Source organism: Hypanus sabinus, chromosome 7 (assembly GCF_030144855.1).
Source record: "Hypanus sabinus isolate sHypSab1 chromosome 7, sHypSab1.hap1, whole genome shotgun sequence".
In the NCBI taxonomy this organism is placed as follows: Eukaryota; Metazoa; Chordata; class Chondrichthyes; order Myliobatiformes; family Dasyatidae; genus Hypanus; species Hypanus sabinus.
Window position 1 is genome coordinate 130563003 of NC_082712.1, and position 20390 is coordinate 130583392.

Below are 20390 nucleotides of genomic sequence, written 5' to 3' on the forward strand. Positions count from 1 at the left end.
CAGTGTGGTGGTCAATTGCTGCTTGTTCTTTCTTCCAGCCAATAAAAGCCGATATCTCGCCTCACGTCTCAGAGTTATTGATGGCGCATCAATCTCCTATTAGGGGATGAGCCAGGGCAGGTGACAGAAAGTTGCAAAGTGTCCTCCTACACATCTTCTGATCACAGCGCCATTAGTTTCAAAGTAAATGTGGAAAAAGAAGGGTCTGGTCAGCAGGTTGAGATTCTAAATTGGAGAAAAGCTAATTTTGATGGTATCAGAAAGGATCTGGTAAGTGTGCATTTGGGACAGGCTGTTTGCTAGTGATGGTGTACTTGGAAAGTGGGAGGCCTTCAAATGTGAAACTTTGAGTACAATACTTGTATGAGCTCGTCAGAATAAAAGGTAAAGATAACAGGTTTAGGGAACCTTGGGTTTTCAGGAGATATTGTGGATAGTTTATAGCAGGTAGGAACAAATTAGATGCTTATGGAATATAAGAAATGTAAGAAACCAGGGCTAAAATAAGGCGTGCAGTTGCCCTAGCAGACAAGGTGAAGGAGAATCTTAAGGGATTCTACAGATGTGTTCAGAGCAAATGGATTACAAGAGGCAAAACTCTGAAAGATCAGAATGGTAATCAATGTGTGAAGCCAAAAGATGGGGGAGATCTTAAATGAAATTTTGCACCTGTACTTGGGAAGCAGACACAGTCTATAGAAGTGAGGCGAAATACTAGTGAGATCATGGACCCTATACAGATGACAGAAGAAGTGTTTGCTGTCCTGAGGCAAATTAGGTTGGATAAATCCCCAGGGCCTGAAAGGTGTTCCCTCAGACCCTGTGGGAAGCTAGTGTGCAAATTGCCAAAGCCTTAGCAGAGGTATTGAAATCATCCTTGGCACAAGTGAGGTACCAGAAGGTTGAAGGATAGCTAATGTTGTTCTAGTTAAGAACCGCTTTTTAAAAAAAAAAACAAAGTTATAGATTGAGTCTGTCATCAATAGTGGTAAAATTATCGGAAGTTATTCTGTGGGACCAGATATAAATATTTTGGTAAGACGTGGACTGACTAAAGATGGTCGGCATAGCTCATGCATGGTAGGTTGTGTCAGACCAATTTTAGTTTTTTTGGGGAAGTTACCAGGAAAGTTGATGGAAGGAAGGCAATAAATATCATTTACATGGACTTTAGCAAAGTATTTACAAGGTCCCGCATGGGAGGTTGGTCAGGAAGGTTCAGTTGCTTGGCGTTCAAGATGAGATAGTAAATTGGGTTAGACGTTAGCTTTGTGGGAAAAGCCAGAAGTGGTAGATAGTTACCTCTCTGACTGGGAGCCTGTGACTGCAGTGCCGCAGTGATCGGTGCTAGGTCCGATCAACGAACTGGCTGATAATGTGGTTAACTGGATCAGCGGACTTGCAGAAGGCACCAAGGTTGGCGGTGTAGTGGACAGTGAGGAAGGTTATCATGGCTTGCAGTGGGATCTGGGCCAGCTGGAAAGATGGGCAGAAAAATTGTAGATTGAATTTAATGCAGAGAAGTGTGAGGTGTTGCACTTTGGTACGACCAACCAGGGTGGGTCTTGCGCAGTGGAGAGTAGGGAGCTGTGGAGTGCATTAGAACAAAGGAATCTGGGAATACATGTCCATGATTCATTGAACTTGGCTTCACAGGTAGATGGGGCCGTAAAGCTTTTGGCACGTTGGCCTTCATAAATCAATGTACTGAGTACAGGAGGTAGGATGTTATGTTGAAGTTGTACAATCTGGAGTACTGTATGCAGTTTTGGTCACCTTCCTTCAGAAAAGATGTAAATAAGGTTGAAAGAGTGTAGAGAAAATTTACAAGGGTGTTGCTGGGTCTGGAGGACTAGCGTTAGAAGGAAAGATTGAATAGGTTTGGAATTTATTCCTTGGAAGGTAGGAGATTGAGAGGAGATTTGATATAGGAATACAAAATTAAGGGTATAGATAGGGTAAATACCAGCAGGCTTTTTCCACTGAGGTTGGCTGGGACTGCAATCAGAGGTCATGGGTTAAGGGTGACAGGTGAAAAGTTTAAGGTGAACATGAGGGGAAACTGCAGTCAGAGGGTGGTCAGAGTATAGAATGTGTTGGCTGCATAAGTGGTGCATACAAACTAGAATTTCAATGTTTGAGAGAAGTCTGGATAGGTACATGGATGGTAGGGGTATGGAAGGCTATGGTCCTGGTGCAGGTTGATGGGAGTAGGCAGTGTAAATTGTTTGACATAGATTAGATGGGCTGAAGGGACTGTTTCTGTGCTGTACTTTTGTGACTGTGGAGTTGCACTTAGTCACCCAAAGTATAAAGCAAGTAGAACAGGAGGCTAACTTTACAGTGCACCCGTGCTAATGGTGTTTGTGATGGAGGTGTAGCCAGTCTGTACTGACTGGGGTCTGCAAGTGAGAAAATCGAGGATCCAGTTTTACAGGGAGGTTGTTAGGGGATGATAGTGTTGAATGCTGAGCTGCATTTGCAAATATGATTGAACATGTGCAATAGGTTTATTTTTGTGTTTTTCTCCCCCCCCCCCACTAATCTTGAGTTGAAAGATAAATTTGGTGCCCAGCAAATAACTACTTCAATGTCACCAAGACAAAGGAGATGGTTATCAACTTTAGGAGAACTCTCCTCTCACACTCCTCTTTTCACTGGTGGCACAGCAGTGGTAATTGTAACAGTTTTAAAAACTCCTGGAAGTGCACATCTTAGCACAATCTCTCATAGTCCCAGAACACATACCAGGCAATCAGAAAAGTTCACCAACTTCTCTACTTTCTGAAGAGAACTGGACTATGCACATCTATACTTGTGTCATTCTGCAGATGCGTGGTAGAGAACATCCTAAAATGTTACCGAAACTGTACAGTGGCTGACAGGAAGGCTTTACAATGGATATGCAAAACTGCACGAGATCACCCGCCGTCAAGAACATCTTTGCAAAAAGGGCCAGTGACGTGAAGGATTCCACCCACCTTGCTTGCAGACTGTTCCTCTCACTCTCATCGGGGTGCACCCACATCAGGGCCACCAGACTTAGTTAACTCCCCAAGCAGCAAGGCTGATCAACACCCCCACCCAGTAACCCACCCCTGCACTCCGTCTACTATCACTACTTCATCATTTCCCGTCAGTCACCATTCCTGTGCCTAGTGTCACTTTATGGACATGCAATCTATGTATAAAAGTTATTTTGTAGAGAGTGTAAATTTTTTAGTGTTTTTTATCTTGCGTTTTATTTTGTGCTGCATCACATCTTGATTAACAATTATTTTATTCTCTTTACCCTTGTGTATTGGAAATAATATCAAACAATCTTTATGTCTTGACGAGTATATCAAACACTAAGAGGTATTCTCATAGACAATGTAAAAGGTTATGAAAATTTTTATTTATTCTTGATCAGCTTGTTATGTGGGCTGAGGTTTGGTACCTGGCACAGCTTAGATAAAATTTATTTTTATTTAGAGAGGCAGTGCTTAGCAACTCACTATTTAATACTAATCACAGGGTCATTTACAATAACCAATCAATCTAATTGGTACATTTTGGACATGGAAACATAGAAATCTGCAGCATATTACAGGCTTTTTGGCCCACAATGTCGTGCTGACCATGTAACCTAGAAACTGCTTTGAATTCCCCTACTGCATAGCTCTATTATTCTAAGAGTCTATCCAAGAGTCTCTTAACCTGTCATCGCCGTCACCGGCAGTGCATTCCACGCACCCAGCACTCTGTGGAAAAACTTCCCCTGGCACCCCCTCTGTACCTGCATCATGGAAACTGCAAGGAAAAAGGAGGAAGCACATGAAGTCACGGGGAGAACGTACAAATTCCTTACAGAGTTGAACTCTAAACTTTGGAGTGCTGCCAGCTGTGATAGCATCTATCTAGCCACTATGCCTCTGTGGAAATTGAGGTATTGCTTTTTTGGGTAATGGAACCAGAGTGGGATTTGTACAGTGAATGAATGATGGGGCACTGGGAATTGCGGAACCAGGGGGATCTAGGAATGCAGTTTGCTGGAAGTGGCAATACTGGTACTGTAATATAGGAGATTGAGGAGACTGTATTTGGAGTACTGTGTGCAGTTTGGACTGAAGGACATGGCTCTATGGCTCTCTTTGCTACCATTTCAAATATTCAATCATTAATCAGTCTTCCATTAGTAAAACCAACAGAAATTAGTGACTTTCTACAAGGTTTACACTGTCTCTTGGAACAAATCCCAATAACACTCTATGACAAGTTTTTTTTCGAAAGTGCTGCTTCCTTAGAATTTATTTATTTTGTTATAGACTGCTTGAAGCTGAACACAGTTTAAGACTACTTGTATCAGTAAAAATTTGAAGAAATTGATCTTTATTGAATAGAATGTGTTTAATTGCATAATGGTGCTTGTGCTGTGCAATACTGTAGTTTAAGCTAAAATGTTTGCCCACCAAAGTTAACCTAGCCAGTATTTGGATTCTTTCTCCCACTTGCAGTCCTGCAGTTTTACAGTTGGACCCCTGTTGCTAAAGAGGTTTGAGAGTTGGTAGTTCAAGCCATGGTAGTTTTACTCAATACTTTTAGTGGCTTTGGATCTGACTCAAAAACAATAATCCAGATTCTCCAAATGTGAAGCAAAACAGGAAATGTTGGAAACACTCTGCAGATTGTCCAGCATCAGTAGTGAGAGAAAGTTAATATTTCAACCTGTAGCCTTTCATCAAACTCTGATTATTACTCCAAGTTCTAAGATGCTAAACTTCTTCACTCTACTGTTTACCTTGTCTGATATTTGAGTTGCACGCCTAAACTGCAGCAGTAGTATTAATTTTTTGAAGATGATTGTAAAACATCCATCAGGAATCTTGCCCACATAATCTTCACTACATGCAGGATTTTTTATTGGTCATAATTGGCCATACTATTTCCTTACTAGTTCATTTGCACTTGTTAAACAGCTTAGCGGGTTTTTTTCATACCACTTTACATTTCCAGTTTTTGTTTTATATTTCCTCTTCCATTTTCTACTTGTCTGACTTTCTGCTCCACATTGCATTTTTGCCTGGCTCTATCTTTACACTTTTTTTTAAAAAAGGTTGAGTTTTTCTTTTTGCCAATCCACCCACCTGTGTGGGAATACATCTATCTTGGACACCATGATTCTGTTTCCTAAATGTTTCATGGCTCTAAGACTGATCAACCTTCAGGCATCTATTTGAATTATTTCATTTTGCATCTGAGAAAATTGGGTTTATTGGACCCTTCCACTCATATTTATTTTCCTATTACTAAATGATCAGCATAAATAAGAATTTGCAACTACCTAGTTTCATTTCTAAAAATTCAATCCAGAATTGACACCCTCTATTTTGGCTTGTTACATATGTATTCTGAATGAAATATTAGATTTGTGCCCCCACATACCCTGGAAAAACTCCTCCTGATTAAGTTTGCTTTTACAACTGTCTTGGACTGTTTAGATTTATAGTGTGTTGCTAAAAGACCCTAACCTTTTATTCTATTCTGATTTGATAATCCCTCTAACATGTCACCCCTTGTTGCAGCTGTGATTGATTCTCTGATTAAATATTGCCTCCTATCTTTATTTTTTTTTTTAATTCCCTTCTCTATCTGTAATGAAAGCTTTTATTTGTATACCATTTAGATAGAAGCAGACTTGGGCCATTTGGCTCATTGAATCATTTGGTTCACCATTCAATCATGTCTGATTTATTTTTCTTCTCAACCCCAGTCTCCTGCCTTCTCTCCATAAATTTGGGGCCCTTACCAATCAACAACCTGTCAACCTCTGCTTTAAATTTACCCAATGACATTGAGATAATTGTGCTTTTATTCCTGACCTTTTATGTCATGGTTTTGTAATAGTTTTATTTTCCATGTGCTCTTAACTAATCTACTGTGTTCATTATACTGCTTACATTAATTTTGTTGCCATTGACCTCAGTCATTTTTTTCCAATTGTTATTCCTTTGCCTTCTATTTGCAGTTCTACCTCTGAAAATTAAATCCTCTTTTTAGCCACACATTCATCTGCCTATCTTCTAATTCTATACTCATTGCTCTGTAGTAATTGTTGGTGTCATTTAAATTTGGTTCTTAATCTCAGGTCAAATGTTATCTGCATGATCTTTTCATTTTTCTATATTATTGGCACAGATTTCTGTGTCCTCTTGGACCCATCCATCAAATAATCACATCTGAATCACATCTGTGATGAACAAATCACTTGTCCGTATGCATGACGATAGAATTCCATCTCGGTCCTTGAAGTGCTCACGGAGAATGAGAACTTGGCTCTGTCTTTTCTTCATTTATATTCAGAGCTGCATACTGCTGAAACGAAAAGATGTACTGATGGAAGGTTTTGGCCCAAACCGTTGACTCTTACTCCTTTCCATAGATGCTGCTTGGCTTGCAGAGTTTGTCTGTTTTGTCTGTGTGTCCCCTAAGATGCCCTTGGGACATTTTGTTTTTTTTTTTGTCTCAGAGTTGCTCCTGTACTCTTGATCCACACAGCGATTTCCAAAGGAATGCAGTGTTCAAATACTCAACCTTGTGGATAACATGACACTCAGTAATGTCAGCTGTTGATGCTCTGAAGCATAGAACTGACAATTCTTTCTGCAGTTGTCCATGTGGGGCAGGGTGTGTGCACAACACAACAGAACTGTTAAGTCTCTAACAAGGTGTGTCTGTCTTGCACATGATGAACGAAGAGGCAAAAAGTCCATCAAAGGCTCTGTTACCTTCACCCTTGTTTCCCATAAATTTTGGGTTGTATCTCCTGTGTTCCAAGACATCTAATTAATCTCCACCACCTTAATATCTATGTGGTCTAGATGACCAATACAGCTCCCTGTGATTTCACTCTCCTTCATGTTGGTAGAATCTCAGGTGGTGACGAGGGGGCATGCAAGAGTGAGAGATGCCAACTAGTGGAATGGTGCGGCAGCAACAACCCGGCACTCAACGTCAGTAAGATGAAAGAGCTGATTGTGAACTTCAGACAGGGTAAGACAGAGGAACATAGAGAATCCTCATAGAGGGATCAGAAGTGGAGGGAGTGAGCAGCTTCAAGTTCCTGTGTGTCAAGATCTCTGAGGATCTAACCTGGTCCCAACATATTGATGTAGTCATAAAGAAGGCAAGACAGTGGTTATATTATATTAGGAGTTTGAAGCAATTTGGCATGTCAACAAATACACTCAAAAACTTCCATTCTGACAGGCTGCATCACTGTCTGGTATGGAGGGGCTACTGCACAGGACCGAAAGAAGCTGCAGAAGATCGTAAATCTAGTATCCAGGACAACTTTAGGAAGCATTGCCTCAGAAAGGCAGCGTCTTGTATTCACCTACCATCCCATGAGCCTCTGCAACATGCACATCATTCTCTGAAACTTCTACAATCTTCAATGGGACCCTACCTCCAAACACACCTTCACCTCTCTCCCTCTCTCTGCTTTCCATATGGGTTGCTCCCTCTCTGATTCCCTTGTCCATTCTTCCCTCCTGGCACTCAGTCCTGCAAGTGGCAGAAGTGTTGTAAACACAGAGTACACTGCAGATGCTGTGGTCCAATCAACACGTACAAACAAGCTGGATTCACTCAGCAGGTCGGACAGCATCCGTTGAAATCAGAAGTGTTGTATCTGCCCATTTACTTCATTCAGAGCCCCAGACAGTTCATCAGGTGAGGCAACATTCTTCCCGTGAATCTGTCGCATCAATCCATTGTATCCGGTGGTCCAGATGTGGCCTGCTTTATATCGATGAGATGTGACGTAGATTGAGGATGATTTGTCAAGCACCTCAGCTCTATCTGCAATAAGTGGAATTTCTCAGTGGCCAACTATTTCATTTCCATCCCCAATTGAATTTGAAATGTTGGTCCATGGCTGCCTCCTGCCACAATGGGTTGGAGGAGCAACACCTCATATTCCATCTCATAGCCTCCAACCTGATGGCATGGACATTGGTTTCCCTCTTCATTTTCCCACTTTGGTCTCTACCTCTTCTTCTCACCTTCCTATTATCTTTGGTGCCCTTCCTTTCTCCCATGATCTGTTCCTCTCAGATTCCTCCTTCTCCAGCCCTTTGCCTTCACCACTTACCACCTCTCAACTTCTTCATCTCTTCCCCCACCACCCACTCACTTCACCTTCTGGCTTGTCATTCTCCCACCTCCCTGCACCACCGTTTAAATAAATGAATGAATAAATTTATCCCTATTGTCATTTCTTGCATAATAGAGTGAATTCCTCCATTGTAACCATCCAAAATTATCTGAGCCATTGATGTTGACAAAAATGGTGCAGCTGATGTGAGGAAAGAGATTTGCATGTCTCTTGTACAAAAAGCAGGTGCAGTTTTTTCTGCTCATTGTCTGCAGCCTGAATTTAAAGGAAGAAAAGCAGGTGAGTTGTAATAATGGGATTATTCTTCAATAACTGGTCCTAATCGTGGCCACCAGTAAATCATTTCCAAAATGTTCCACACTGTCTGGTCTGTAGTTTTTGTTTTTCTTCTCTGGAAGATGAGGATGTGGTTAAGTCACTCATGGAGTTGATGGAGTGCTTTGAGAGGTTGGCCAAGTATAGAATCAACTCCTGTTCTGCTTCAGCAAGGACCTGGACCCACTGCAGTTTGCCTGTTGGCACTATAGGTCTATGACAAATGTGATTTCAGTGGCTCTCAATGCATCCTTGGATCACCTGGACAACACAAACACCTCTGTCAGAAAGGTGTATATTGACTATAGCTTGGTATTTAATACCCTCATTCCTACAGTCCTGATTGGGAAAACTACAGAACCTGGGCCTCTATACCTCCCTCTGCAACTGAATCCTTGACTTACTAATCGAAAGACGCCAAAGAAGGCACGACAGTGGCTATATTTCATTAGAAATTTAAGGAGGTTTAGCGTATATAACAAAAAAAATGTACAGTGGAGAGCACTCTGGTGGGCTGCATTGCTGTCAGGTATTGGATGGGGAGGGAGGCTACTGCACAGGACCAAAAAAAGCTACAAAAAGTTGTAAAATTAGTCAGCCCCATCTTGGGTACTTACCTCCATGGTATCTAAGACATCTTCAAGGAGTGGTGCCTCAAAAAGGCAGCATCTGTCATCAAGGACCCTCACCACCCAGGACATGCCCTCTTCTCATTGCTCCTATCAGGGAGGAGGTACAGAAGCCTGACGGGGTATACTCGGCTATTCAGGAACAGCTTCTTCCTGTCATCCAATTTTTTTAATCACATTTTTATTGCAACACCAACAAATTACATTCAATGCAACCAGTTGTCGATTACATTTTGACTGTTTAACCCAGCCACCCAACCCTCATCGCCATACCCCCATCCACCCCTCAATCTCTTCCTCATCCTCACACCTCTCTCCACCCTGCTCTTGACCTCCATCCCTCTCCCCTCCATCAACCAACTGAATAGTAGTTCATACACAGACAGAGCATTCCTATTTTAACAGAAAATCTTTTAAGTTAGATATCAAATTTGTCCTCATTAAGATTGTGTTTGGTCGTGCATCATTTACTCTTGCTGATAATAATTCCAGGTAAGAAATGTCCAAAAAGCTCCGAAGCAAGTGAGTGCTACAATCTTCTTAGCTGCGGTCAGGCCTGCCAGCCAGATTTCGTGTGTTTTTTCCATAAGGGAAAGCTGGGAGTCATCATTTAGAAGATGTATAGCGGGGTCCATTGGTAATTGTACCCCCGTTAGTTCTGTAAGAGTACTGATAACCTTCCCCCACAAACCAAAAAACCCTGGACATTCCCATACAACATGTATAAAAGAGCCAATGGTTCCATGGGGGCAAAATGAGCAATATGGGTCAGGAACCAGTCCCATTTGATGTCTAATTCTCGGTGTTAGATATGCTCTATGACAAAATTTCAAGTACTGATGATTTGGGTTTTTCAAAGCACTGGCAGCATTATTCCAAATTGCATCCTAGTCTAAGTCTTGTCCCAATTCAGATATCCCTATCCCAGGCTTTCATTTCTGATGTGGGCATATATTTCTGGGAGTTTAATTTATCATAGATGTATGACACTGTCTTGGAGCGCTCTGTATCCAACTTAAAATAGGATGGTCCTTTAAATCTGACCCCCAGGGAACCCTGTAGGCTTTACAAGCTGATCTTACTCTAAAGTAGAAGAGAGTCTTTATCAATATTATACTGAGATACCAGTTCTTGAAAGCTAAGGATTGTACTTGTCCCTTTAATATCTTGAATAGTAATATCTTTATCCTCCCAAGTTCTGTTAGTGAATGGTTTCCCCGCCCCCCCAGATAGAAGATGATTATTGTTCCATAATGGAGATGATTTACACCATAAGCTTTTAAATTTTAGGATTTTTTCTGCTGCTCTAAACACTTGTAGCATATGTGTTAAAATTGGTCCGTAATACAAATCACATTTTTTGGTAGACATACCTATAAGGTGAAAGTCCTTCAACTTTATTGGTGCTATTAGTTTTTGTCCTGTATTTATCCATGATGAAACTTTATCCTCCTCCATCCAATAGCTAAGACTTTTTAATACAAATGCTCAGTGATACTGTTTAAAATTTGGACATGTCAATCCCCCATCCGACTTTTTGAATTGTAGAGCTGACCACTTTTTATTGGGTTGTTTACTGTTCCAAACATAGCATCGTAGTAAGGAGTCCAGTTTTTAATTTCATCCAGTTTCTGAATTGAACCCATGAACACTACCTCATGACTTGTTTTTTGTTGTTGGTTTTTTTTTGGACTAACTATTTAAATATTTGAAATATATACAGTGCCTATTTTTTAAAAAAATGTATTTACCACCCTTGGAAGTTTTCATGTTTTATTGTTTTACCACAGTGGATTTAATTTGACTTTTTCACATAGGTTAATAGAAAAGGACTTGTGTCAAAGTGAAAATGGATTTCTACAAGGTGATCTAGATTCATTACAAATATAAAACACAATAATTGATTGCACAGGTATTCACCCCCTTCACATCAGTATCTAGTAGATGCACCTTTGGTTGCAATTACAGCCTTGAGTCTGTGTGAATAGATCTCTATCAGCTTTGCACATGTGGACACTGTAATTTTTTCCCCCATCCTTCTTTACAAAACTGCTCAAGCTTTGTTAGATAGCATGGGGATCATGAGTGAACAGCCCTTTTCAAGTCCAGCCACAAATTCTCAATTGGATTGAGGTCTGGCCTCTGATTTGGCCACTTCAGGACATCAACTTTGTTTTAAGCCATTCCTGTGTAGCTTTGGTTTTATGCTTGATCTGACTTCTCTTGCAGACTGCATCAGGGTTTCCTCCAGGATTTCCCTGTATTTTGCTGCATTCATTTTACTCTCTGCCTTCACAAGCCTTCCAGGGCCTGCTGTAGTGAAGCATCCCCACAGCATGATGCAGCCACCACCATGCTTCATGGTAATGGTGTGTTTTTTGATGTGTGGTGTTTGGCTTGTGCCAAACTGATGCACCATCAATAACTCTAGGAGGCTGGAAGTGAGCGATAGGCTTTTAATAACAGCGAAAAGGGAGCACGACCATGTTGAAGACTGAGGGAGGAGCAGTGTCCCAATCACCTTGATACAGGGGTCTGTGGGAGGAGCCACAGGAGTAGTCAGCAGAGGGGTGTGCCCAGACAGGTATACATAGTTTACCACACAAACATAGCACTTAGTCTGGCCAAAAAGCTCAATCTTGGTTTCATTAGACTATAGAACCTTCTTTCAGCTGACTGCGAATTCTCCCACATGCCCTCTGGCAAACTCTAGCTGTGATTTCATGAGTTTTGTTTTGCAGCAATGGCTTTCTCTTTGCCACTGTCCCATAAAGATGCAACTGGTGAACCACTTGGGTAACAGTTGTTGTATGTGCAGCCTCTCCCATCTCAGCCACTGAAGCTTGTAACTCCTCCAGAGCTGTCATAGGTCTCTTGGAGGCCTCCCTCACTAGGCCCTTTGTTGGTTGGTCACTCAGTTTCTGAGTTCTGCAGGCAGACTTACAGCTGTGCCATGCTCTTTCCATTTCTTGATGATTGACTTGACTGTACTCTAAGGGATGTTAAGTGACTTGAAAATTTTCTTGCATCCATCTCCTGACTTGTGCTTTTCAATAAACTTTTCTGAGTTGCTTGGTGGTGTTTTTTTTCGTCTCTGTACTTTTTGCCAGGATTCTGACTCGCCCACAGTTGGATCTTCCAGATACAGGTGTATTTTTACTACAATCAATTGAAATGGAGTCACCTGTTTTTATCCCCCCCCCCCCATATTCGAGAGAGAAAGCCTGTGGAATGTTGAATTACTGGGTGAATAACCAGTCTTTGGGGTGCTGCAAGTCTGTGTCTTTATTGATGCTTTGCTGCACGCTTGAGTGCTCAGTGGAGGGGGTCGATGCTTTTTTGCTGGGGGGGGGGGGGTCGTTGCTTTGTTGCTGTTTATGTGTGGGAAAGGGGAGCTGGGAGGTGCTTTGGGGTTCTAACACTTAACTCTCATTCTTTGGGACGCTCTCTTTTCGTGGATGTTTGCAAAGAAAAAGAATTTCAGGATATATATTGTATACATTTCTCTGACATTAAATTTACCCATTGAAACACCTTGACTGCACACAAGTCTCCAAAAAAACAGATCTCCATTTAACTAATAGTGATTCTAAAACTAATTGACTGCACCGGTGTCATATTAAAGGGGGCTGAATACATAGAAACATAGAAAATAGGTGCAGGAGTAGGCCATTCGGCCCTTCGAGCCTGCACCGCCATTCAGTATGATCATGGCTGATATCCAACTCAGAACCCTCTACGTGCTTTCTCTCCATACCCCCTGATCCCTTTAGCCACAAGGGCCATATCTAACTTCCTCTTAAATATAGCCAATGAACTGGCCTCAACTGTTTCCTGTGGCAGAGAATTCCACAGATTCACCACTCTCTATGTGAAGAAGTTTTTCCTCATCTCGGTCCTAAAAGGCTTCCCCTTTATCCTTAAACTGTGACCCCTCGTTCTGGACTTCCCCAACATCGGAAACAATCGTCCTTCATCTAGCCCAGGGGTCGGCAACCTTTACCACTGAAAGAGCCATATGGACCCGCTTCCCACAGAAAAGAAAACACTGGGAGCCACAAAACCCGTTTGACATTTAAAATGAGATAACACTGCATACAACATTTTTTTTTGCCTTTATGCTATGTATAAACAAACTATAATGTGTTGCATTTATGAAATTGATGAACTCCTGCAGAGCAAACGAAATTACATTTCTGCATGCAACAAAAACATTTTGAACTCCGAAAAAAAGACGTTGGGTTGAAGGTTACTACATCGTTAGCCTACCTTGGATCGAAAAATTAAAAGAAATCACGCACTGGCAGGTGTCAGGCATTGGCAGTGGTGACGTATATTAATAGCGATAAAAACACGTTGTAGCGGTGTGCTACATGCAGCGCTAAAATAACGACACGGAGTGGGTAAACTGCAGTCAAAGATAACTTTATTCGAACTACACAGCCTTGCTTTTAAGCCTCTCTCAACCTGCCCCCCTGTGGGCGCGGATGCTCCAAAAGACACGTTCTCACAAACCCCCGTAGGCTATCTCCCTTAGCTGGAACGCTGGCAAATTGTGAGCCGGTACGGATGTGCCAGGAAATGGGTCACCTCAACGTTTTATTTAGATTGTACAAGATCACCATAATCTTCAAATTTAGAATTACATTTCAAAAACTAACAAACTAACATAAAATACATTTTAATTAAATACTCATCATTTATTTTCCAAAGCCACAGGGAGCCGCAGCGCAGAAAGAGCCACATGTGGCTCCGGAGCCACGGGTTGCCGACCCCTGATCTAGCCTGTCCAATCCCTTTAGAATTTTATACGTTTCAATAAGATCCCCCCTCAATCTTCTAAATTCCAGTGAGTATAAGCCTAGTAGATCCAGTCTTTCTTTATATGAAAGTCCTTCATATGAAATACTTGTGCAATCAAATTTTGTTTTATATTTGTAATTGGATCACTTTGTAGAGATGCTTTCACTTTGATCTGAAAGCCTTTTTCTGTTGATCAGTGTCAAAAAAAGTCAAGTTAAATCACAGTGATTTAATTTTGTAAAACAATAAATCGTGAAAACTTCCAAGGAGGAAGCTGAATACTACTTATTGTGTGTGTGTGTGTGTGTGTGTGTGACATATTGCATTGTACTGCTGCAGCAAAGTTAACACATTTCCTGACATATGCCGGTGACATTAAACCTAATTCTGATTGTTAAGTATATATTTCTTATTAATTTAAATATTTCTCTTTCATTATTTCTCAAATTTATCTTTTCTCGATGAAAGTTACAAAGCAACCTTTTCAATTGCTGCCTTGGTGATGAGCTATAAATAGAAGTTGTTACAACTTTGTTAGTGATCTTTATGTAGTGGCAGGGAGCAGAGGGAGAAAACTACTAGAATATTGAGCCTAGTTCAGGTTGGAGTACTTAATGGACAAAGTAAATAACACATAATACAGTGAAATGTATCATGAATTGTATATATAATTTGAAGCAAATAGGTTGATTTTTTTGTGGGCTTTTTTTTGATTCCCGTTTAGGGATGTCATGGCTTCTAGAACAGCAATCACAATGCTGGACACTGATAACGTGCTGAAGTTCTTTGGTGAGAAACTCAATGGCATTATTGAAAGTTTCAAAGAAAATGAAATATGGTTGAATGAGATCCAGGAGGAAGCTATGATGATGTTTGTCAGGTAAGAACTTCCTTGTAGAACAAGTTGAGCAAAAGGATTTGTAAGCCAAAATGTCTGTATATTATTGACAATGTTGCATTTGTATAATGACCTAAGGCATTTTGGGACACACCATCTAGCAAAATTTGATGTTATTGCACAGGATGTAGTTATTCAATATTTCACATCTGTACTTTTCAAAAGAAATATTTAATTGTAGCAATAAAGAGTATAAGATCAGGCAAGTGATCCAATCTTTCAATGTGAAGTTTTGATGTTCCTCATCGAACTCTTATTGGGAAATAAAAGCAACTAATCCCTTTTCATACCCTTAGTACCTGAACCTCAAGTATTCCATGTAATACCAAGGTCCACACTCTTAGTTGCTGCCAAGTAGCACTTCTGATTCCTTGGGAGACTCCATCTTGGTTTCACTCTTGCAAGCAGTAATTTACTTTGCCCAGTTTAACAAAATGTTTTTTTATTGCCATAAGCTCAGTTGGATTCCAGTTCTCCAATCCTTTTATTGGATGTAACCTTTTGGATACCATCACTGAAAATCATTTTTAATAACCATCCTTTGCCTTTTTTTAAAATAATGCTGTAGTTTAATACAGGCTCAGTATAACATTTATACTTGTCTATCTTTCTTTATTGCTTCTGCCCTTAATATCAATCATTTCCAAGCTGTAAGCATTCTTCCTTTTCAAGCTTGTTAGTTTTGCTTTTTTTTCTTGCCTTTAGCTGAGAAAATGTTTGTTTTTATTAAGTTTTCCTTCGGATGTTAAAACGAATCTGAATAAAACAGACATTTTGCTGAAGGAAAAGGATCAATTAGTTTAAAAAAATGGAGCTGTAGTAATCTTTTTGGGTTATTATTTTTGAGCATAATTTGTCTGGTTAATTAAATTTTAAAGGATCACTCCAAGATCATGGAAAAAAATGAGAATCACTTTGTGGGACACAAGTCCTATTGAGGAAAAGAGCTGTTCCACTGGGGTGGGCTTTAAGTGAAAGGAACTGGGACTAGTATACTGACAAATTGAATAACTTGGGACTTCAAACTACGTAGTTGTGAGGCGGGTTCAGGTGAGCAGAAATTTTAAAGTTTGGAAGAAGAAAATAGTGCAGGGCAGTGCTAAAGTATGGCAACAAGGGGAAAAGCATGCAACTTTGAGAATGTACCTGTAATTTGCCTTTTGCAAAAAGTCAAAATTTGAGGTCTGTTATCTGAACCTACAAAGCATTTCTGTGTGATGGGTGGCTCAAATATCATACCTGAGTGTATCTAATTACCATTTCAGAAGAACTGAGTTTGGATTTTCCACAGTGTTTTTGACAATTTGGAAGGTAGCTGGAAAGTACAAGGTGGGATTATTCGAGTAGCAGAAATGATCTTCGCTTTGGCGATAATATTGACTTGGTTTGGTTGGACGATGAATAGCAAGAGAAATGATTTTAGTGGGAATAGTGTATAGAGTCCCTAACATTTGATCTACTTTAGTATAGAATACAAGTTTAGAATTTGTTTAAAAAGTAGTACACAATCCTTTGAGATAAATTGTCTTTGAACCTTCTGTCAGAAACAAAACACAAGCCCTACACTTAATTGTTCATTCGGGGGAATACAGTTCCACATCTCTGAAATGTAAACATTTTAAGATAGTCTGATTTATTTATTTCTTTTTCTCTATCTTCAGGAGGGTAGTAATGGAAATTTGCTCGCTGGTCAACTACTGTTGTAAAATTTCTGATCAGCATTACAGATTGGCAGTCAATTAATATTTATGTTTTTGTATTTATTTAATTTGTTGCCTTCTGTTTGCTTTCCTATCTTGGTTCTGAAACTTATTCAGATATAATCCTCCAAATGTTGAGATGACTTTCTATATGTGTGGCCCATTCTAGATGAGGATTTGTTATGCTTCCCTTTCCAATTCTTTGAAACAAAAGACTGATCTCAAACAAAGGAATATCAACTGCTAAAGATCATGGGATCATTGCCAGAGGTTTATTGTTCTGGTGTTCAGACCTTTGGAATAATTCCCATGCAAAGATGTCTGTTGTCTGGCCTCTGGTATCATTAGGTTGAAGGTTGTGGTTAATCCATCCATACCTTGTGGTGGGAAACTACTGGTGCCAATTCATTGTTGTATTGGAGATGAGTATAACGTTTGACTGGAGCAGATTGAAGTTACTAATAATATAAAATTGTTTATCAGTGGTTTTAATGCAGAGCCCGAATTGATGCCAAAAACTCCTTCAGAGAGGAAACGGCGTAGGAGATGCCCATCGATGGCCCAGGATCCAAATAAAAGGTAACAGTAATGTTTAATAAAGAAATGCAGTTAAATGAAGAAATACAGTTTAACTTCAGTAGTATGGTCTAAGCACATCTTGAGCTCAATAACTTGATTTTTTTCTGCTAAAAATTATCTTGATATCCAAAAAAGTCTCTCAAATTGCTAATGCATGGAAGTCAATAGACAAAGTATTGGTAAATGGGATTAGTTTGGATGGGTATTTGTTAGGCTTAGACTTGGTGGGTCAAAGGGAGTGTTTTGTTGCTGTATGACTATAATTTCAGTAATAGTTCGTGGAATTTTGATTTTACTTGATAGGTTGCCAAAATGTTGATTTTTTTTTTGTTTAAGAATTAAAAGAAGTGAAAGAGAAAGTAGTTTGTGCAACAGAAAACTGTAGTGTCAATTTAACATCTTAAATCCCCATCCAAAAGTTTAACGTGGTGAAGCGGGGATTGATGGGGGAGAATTTATTGTTGGCATTTAAAACAAAATAAAAATGACTTGGATATGAAGTTTTGTGCTTCCATATGACTTTTATTTATCTGACTGGATTGGAATATTTTTCTATTTTAAATATGAAGCACAAAGTGCAATATACTCGTCAGACAGACTGCTCCATCTGTGGAGCAAGAAATGGTTAACGTTTCAAGTTAATGACCTTTCATCAATCTTTTGATTTTGTGTTTATTTTGATTATCCAAGTGTGTTTCAACCTTTTTAATATTTCTCAGGTTTTCAAGAAGCAGAAGGAGTTTAAGACGTTCTTCAGTTAAGCGGATAAAACTGAGGAACAGGGTCTTCGAGGAAGATGACAAGTGCTCTAAAATGGTTGGGCAGACAGAGCCTGCAGGCTTGACTCGATCAGCATCATGTGCTGCAACAACGCTCAGTCGAGAACCTGAGAAGGCTATAATGCTCCCTGTTGTTCCTATAAATAGCAGAGCTCCGATGATTGACCTGTCGCCCAATGGTTGCAAAAGTGCAGAATTGCATGAGAAGGCTCAAGAGGCTTGCATGGGGCAACCTGTGCAGATTTCTGAATTTGTGAACTTGCCCCAGAAAACAGGTGAGACAAAACTTCCACCTCAGAATGTCACTGCTTTAAAATCATTAACTCCTGGTGCCACTGTGGGAAGGATGTTTCCCATGCTGGGAGGGTCTAGGACAAGAGGGCACAGATTCTGTGTAGAGGGGCACCCTTTCAAAACAGATGCAGAGAAATTTCTTTAACCAGAGGGTTGTGAATTTGTTTCCACATGCAGCTGTTGAGGCCAGGTCATTGGGTGTATTTACGGCTGAGCTTGATAGGTTCTTGATTGGACATGGCATCAAAGGTTATGGGGAGAAGCCTGGGGAATGGGATTGAGGAGGAGATAGAAAAAAGGATCAGCCATGATTGAATGGCAGAGCAGACTCGATGGGCCAGATGGCCTAATTCTGCTCCTATGTCCTATTGTCATTTTCTTGAACCTTAACTGCTGTATTTGTGAAACAAATAGTTTGATAATAACTGCAGATGGAAGATAGGTTGGGTTATTGGGAGCTGAGTCATGCTGCAGCTGCTGAGAGCTGCATCTCTGTGGAAAACTGAAATGTCTGTCTGTAATAGTAGTAGAAGAGCACGAAAGTTGATGAGGAAATTTACAGCTGGCCGTAAATCCAGTTGTGTAAGGTAGTTAGATAAGTATTCATTGAATGTTCAGCAAGCTAACATGATGCAGGAATCCACCAGGGAATCATTGCGCAAATCCATTGCCAGGAGAAAGAATATCTTACTTTCTTCTGCTTTCACTTGCAAGTATTGCCATCAAGAAGATATTGAAAATGCTCTCGTCAGGCAACATCTATGGAAAGAAGCAATCTGCTCAGGAACTTCTCAAAATGATAACTGGTTTAGCCAGTATAACTTGAGGGGATTGTCCCCAGAAATGGATCGTTCACTGACCGGGGTGCACACTGTAAATATTTTTTTAAAAATGATATTTGAGGGACGTCTTGGGTTGGTAGGGGTAGGGGCAAATGATGAGAAAGACTGAGTGATTATGTTCTCAGAACTTGCCTACAAAGGTGGTGAAACAAAAGTCGACTGAGACAACTTCTGCCTTGCCTCATTGATGTTTTCTCCTCTGTGTGATCTGGGTGACTTATTTTTCACTCGCTGGAATACACTTCATTCTGAAGGGCAAGTCTTGCTGTTAATTGGTTAAAAATTCTGTAATAATCAGAGGGACAAACAATATATTTCAAACTATTTGAAATGTGTAAACATGAAAGTGAGAATCTTATTCAAGGTTTAAAAAAACAAAAAAAAAATCACATCTTAAACATTGGTGTCTTCTCAACTACCTAACCTCATCAATATGTTTGAATCCAGGATTGGTTATATTTCTGGGTTTCAGTTTTTGCTTATTGATTCCATATTTTCAAGAACTTGCCACTTCAAAAAAATTTTTGCTCAATATATCAAACTTTTGCTAGTGTTTTATGTAACACTGTTTTACTTCAATATTTGTCTATTTTATCCTCAGGCAATAATTCTATTGAGAAAACCAAAGAAAACTTGAACAATGAATGGTGAGGTTTTCATTTGACATCCAAACGGAAAAGAGTGCTCAATGTTTCAAATCCTTCGTATTTTTTGTCAAATGCGGCTATATAGAAATGTGTACACATTTGTGTATTATCTAAAAGTCCGATCTAGAATTTGCCAGCAATGGCTTCTATTTCCACACCAAAATCATCACTGGCATCATTCAAAGATAGGATGCTTGTCTTTTCCATCTCTGACCCCATTCCAAAAAAAACCTGTTTGTTTCAGTGTGTGCAATGATGTTCTCTCATGTCACTTCCTGTCTACAATTTCAAATTCAAGTTTAATTGTCATTCAACCATAAACATGAATACAGCCAAATGAAAGTGTTCCTCTGGGGCCAAGGCCACAGCACCAAAAGACACGCATGGCATGTATAGCACAGATTGTTTTCTTCTATCGTAACTTGGTCATGTAAATATATATAGTGGGCTCTAGTTAATTGGGGCAGCCATTTATTTGGGACAACTCTTAAGAAACAAAAACTAATCACAAATTGCCAGGATTTCCTCCATTTAATTGGGACACTATGTCGCTTCATTAGAGCAGGAGACTTGTCGAACAGGTTCTAACTAGCGTCAGTCGCACACACTTGTATGGTTGTTAGGCACTACATGGTGCTTAGAGCGAACAGATTTAAATGGCATCAGTTGTGTGTTTTTGTTTGTGTTTAAAAATCAGTGATTTTTTTTTTGTCTGCCTGATTTTCTTGTGTACAATGGATGAATTC

At 40.0% G+C, this 20390-nt stretch overlaps 1 protein-coding gene across 5 annotated transcripts in view; it reads left to right on the plus strand.

The window, feature by feature from the left end:
- The window catches only part of LOC132397196 (inner centromere protein-like), a 76667-nt gene that overhangs the window by 13846 nt on the left and 42431 nt on the right, over positions 1 to 20390 (plus strand). For 3 of the 5 annotated variants that reach the window (XM_059975630.1, XM_059975627.1, XM_059975626.1), the window contains exons 2-5: positions 14630 to 14785; positions 16987 to 17082; positions 17802 to 18136; positions 19599 to 19644. In XM_059975630.1, the coding sequence (XP_059831613.1) occupies positions 14637 to 14785; positions 16987 to 17082; positions 17802 to 18136; positions 19599 to 19644 (626 nt within the window). In that variant the 5' untranslated portion in view covers positions 14630 to 14636. Of the gene's footprint in view, positions 1 to 8328; positions 8438 to 12290; positions 12349 to 14629; positions 14786 to 16986; positions 17083 to 17801; positions 18137 to 19598; positions 19645 to 20390 lie in introns of those variants that run through there. The other 2 variants (XM_059975629.1, XM_059975628.1) reach the window with 2 other exon arrangements.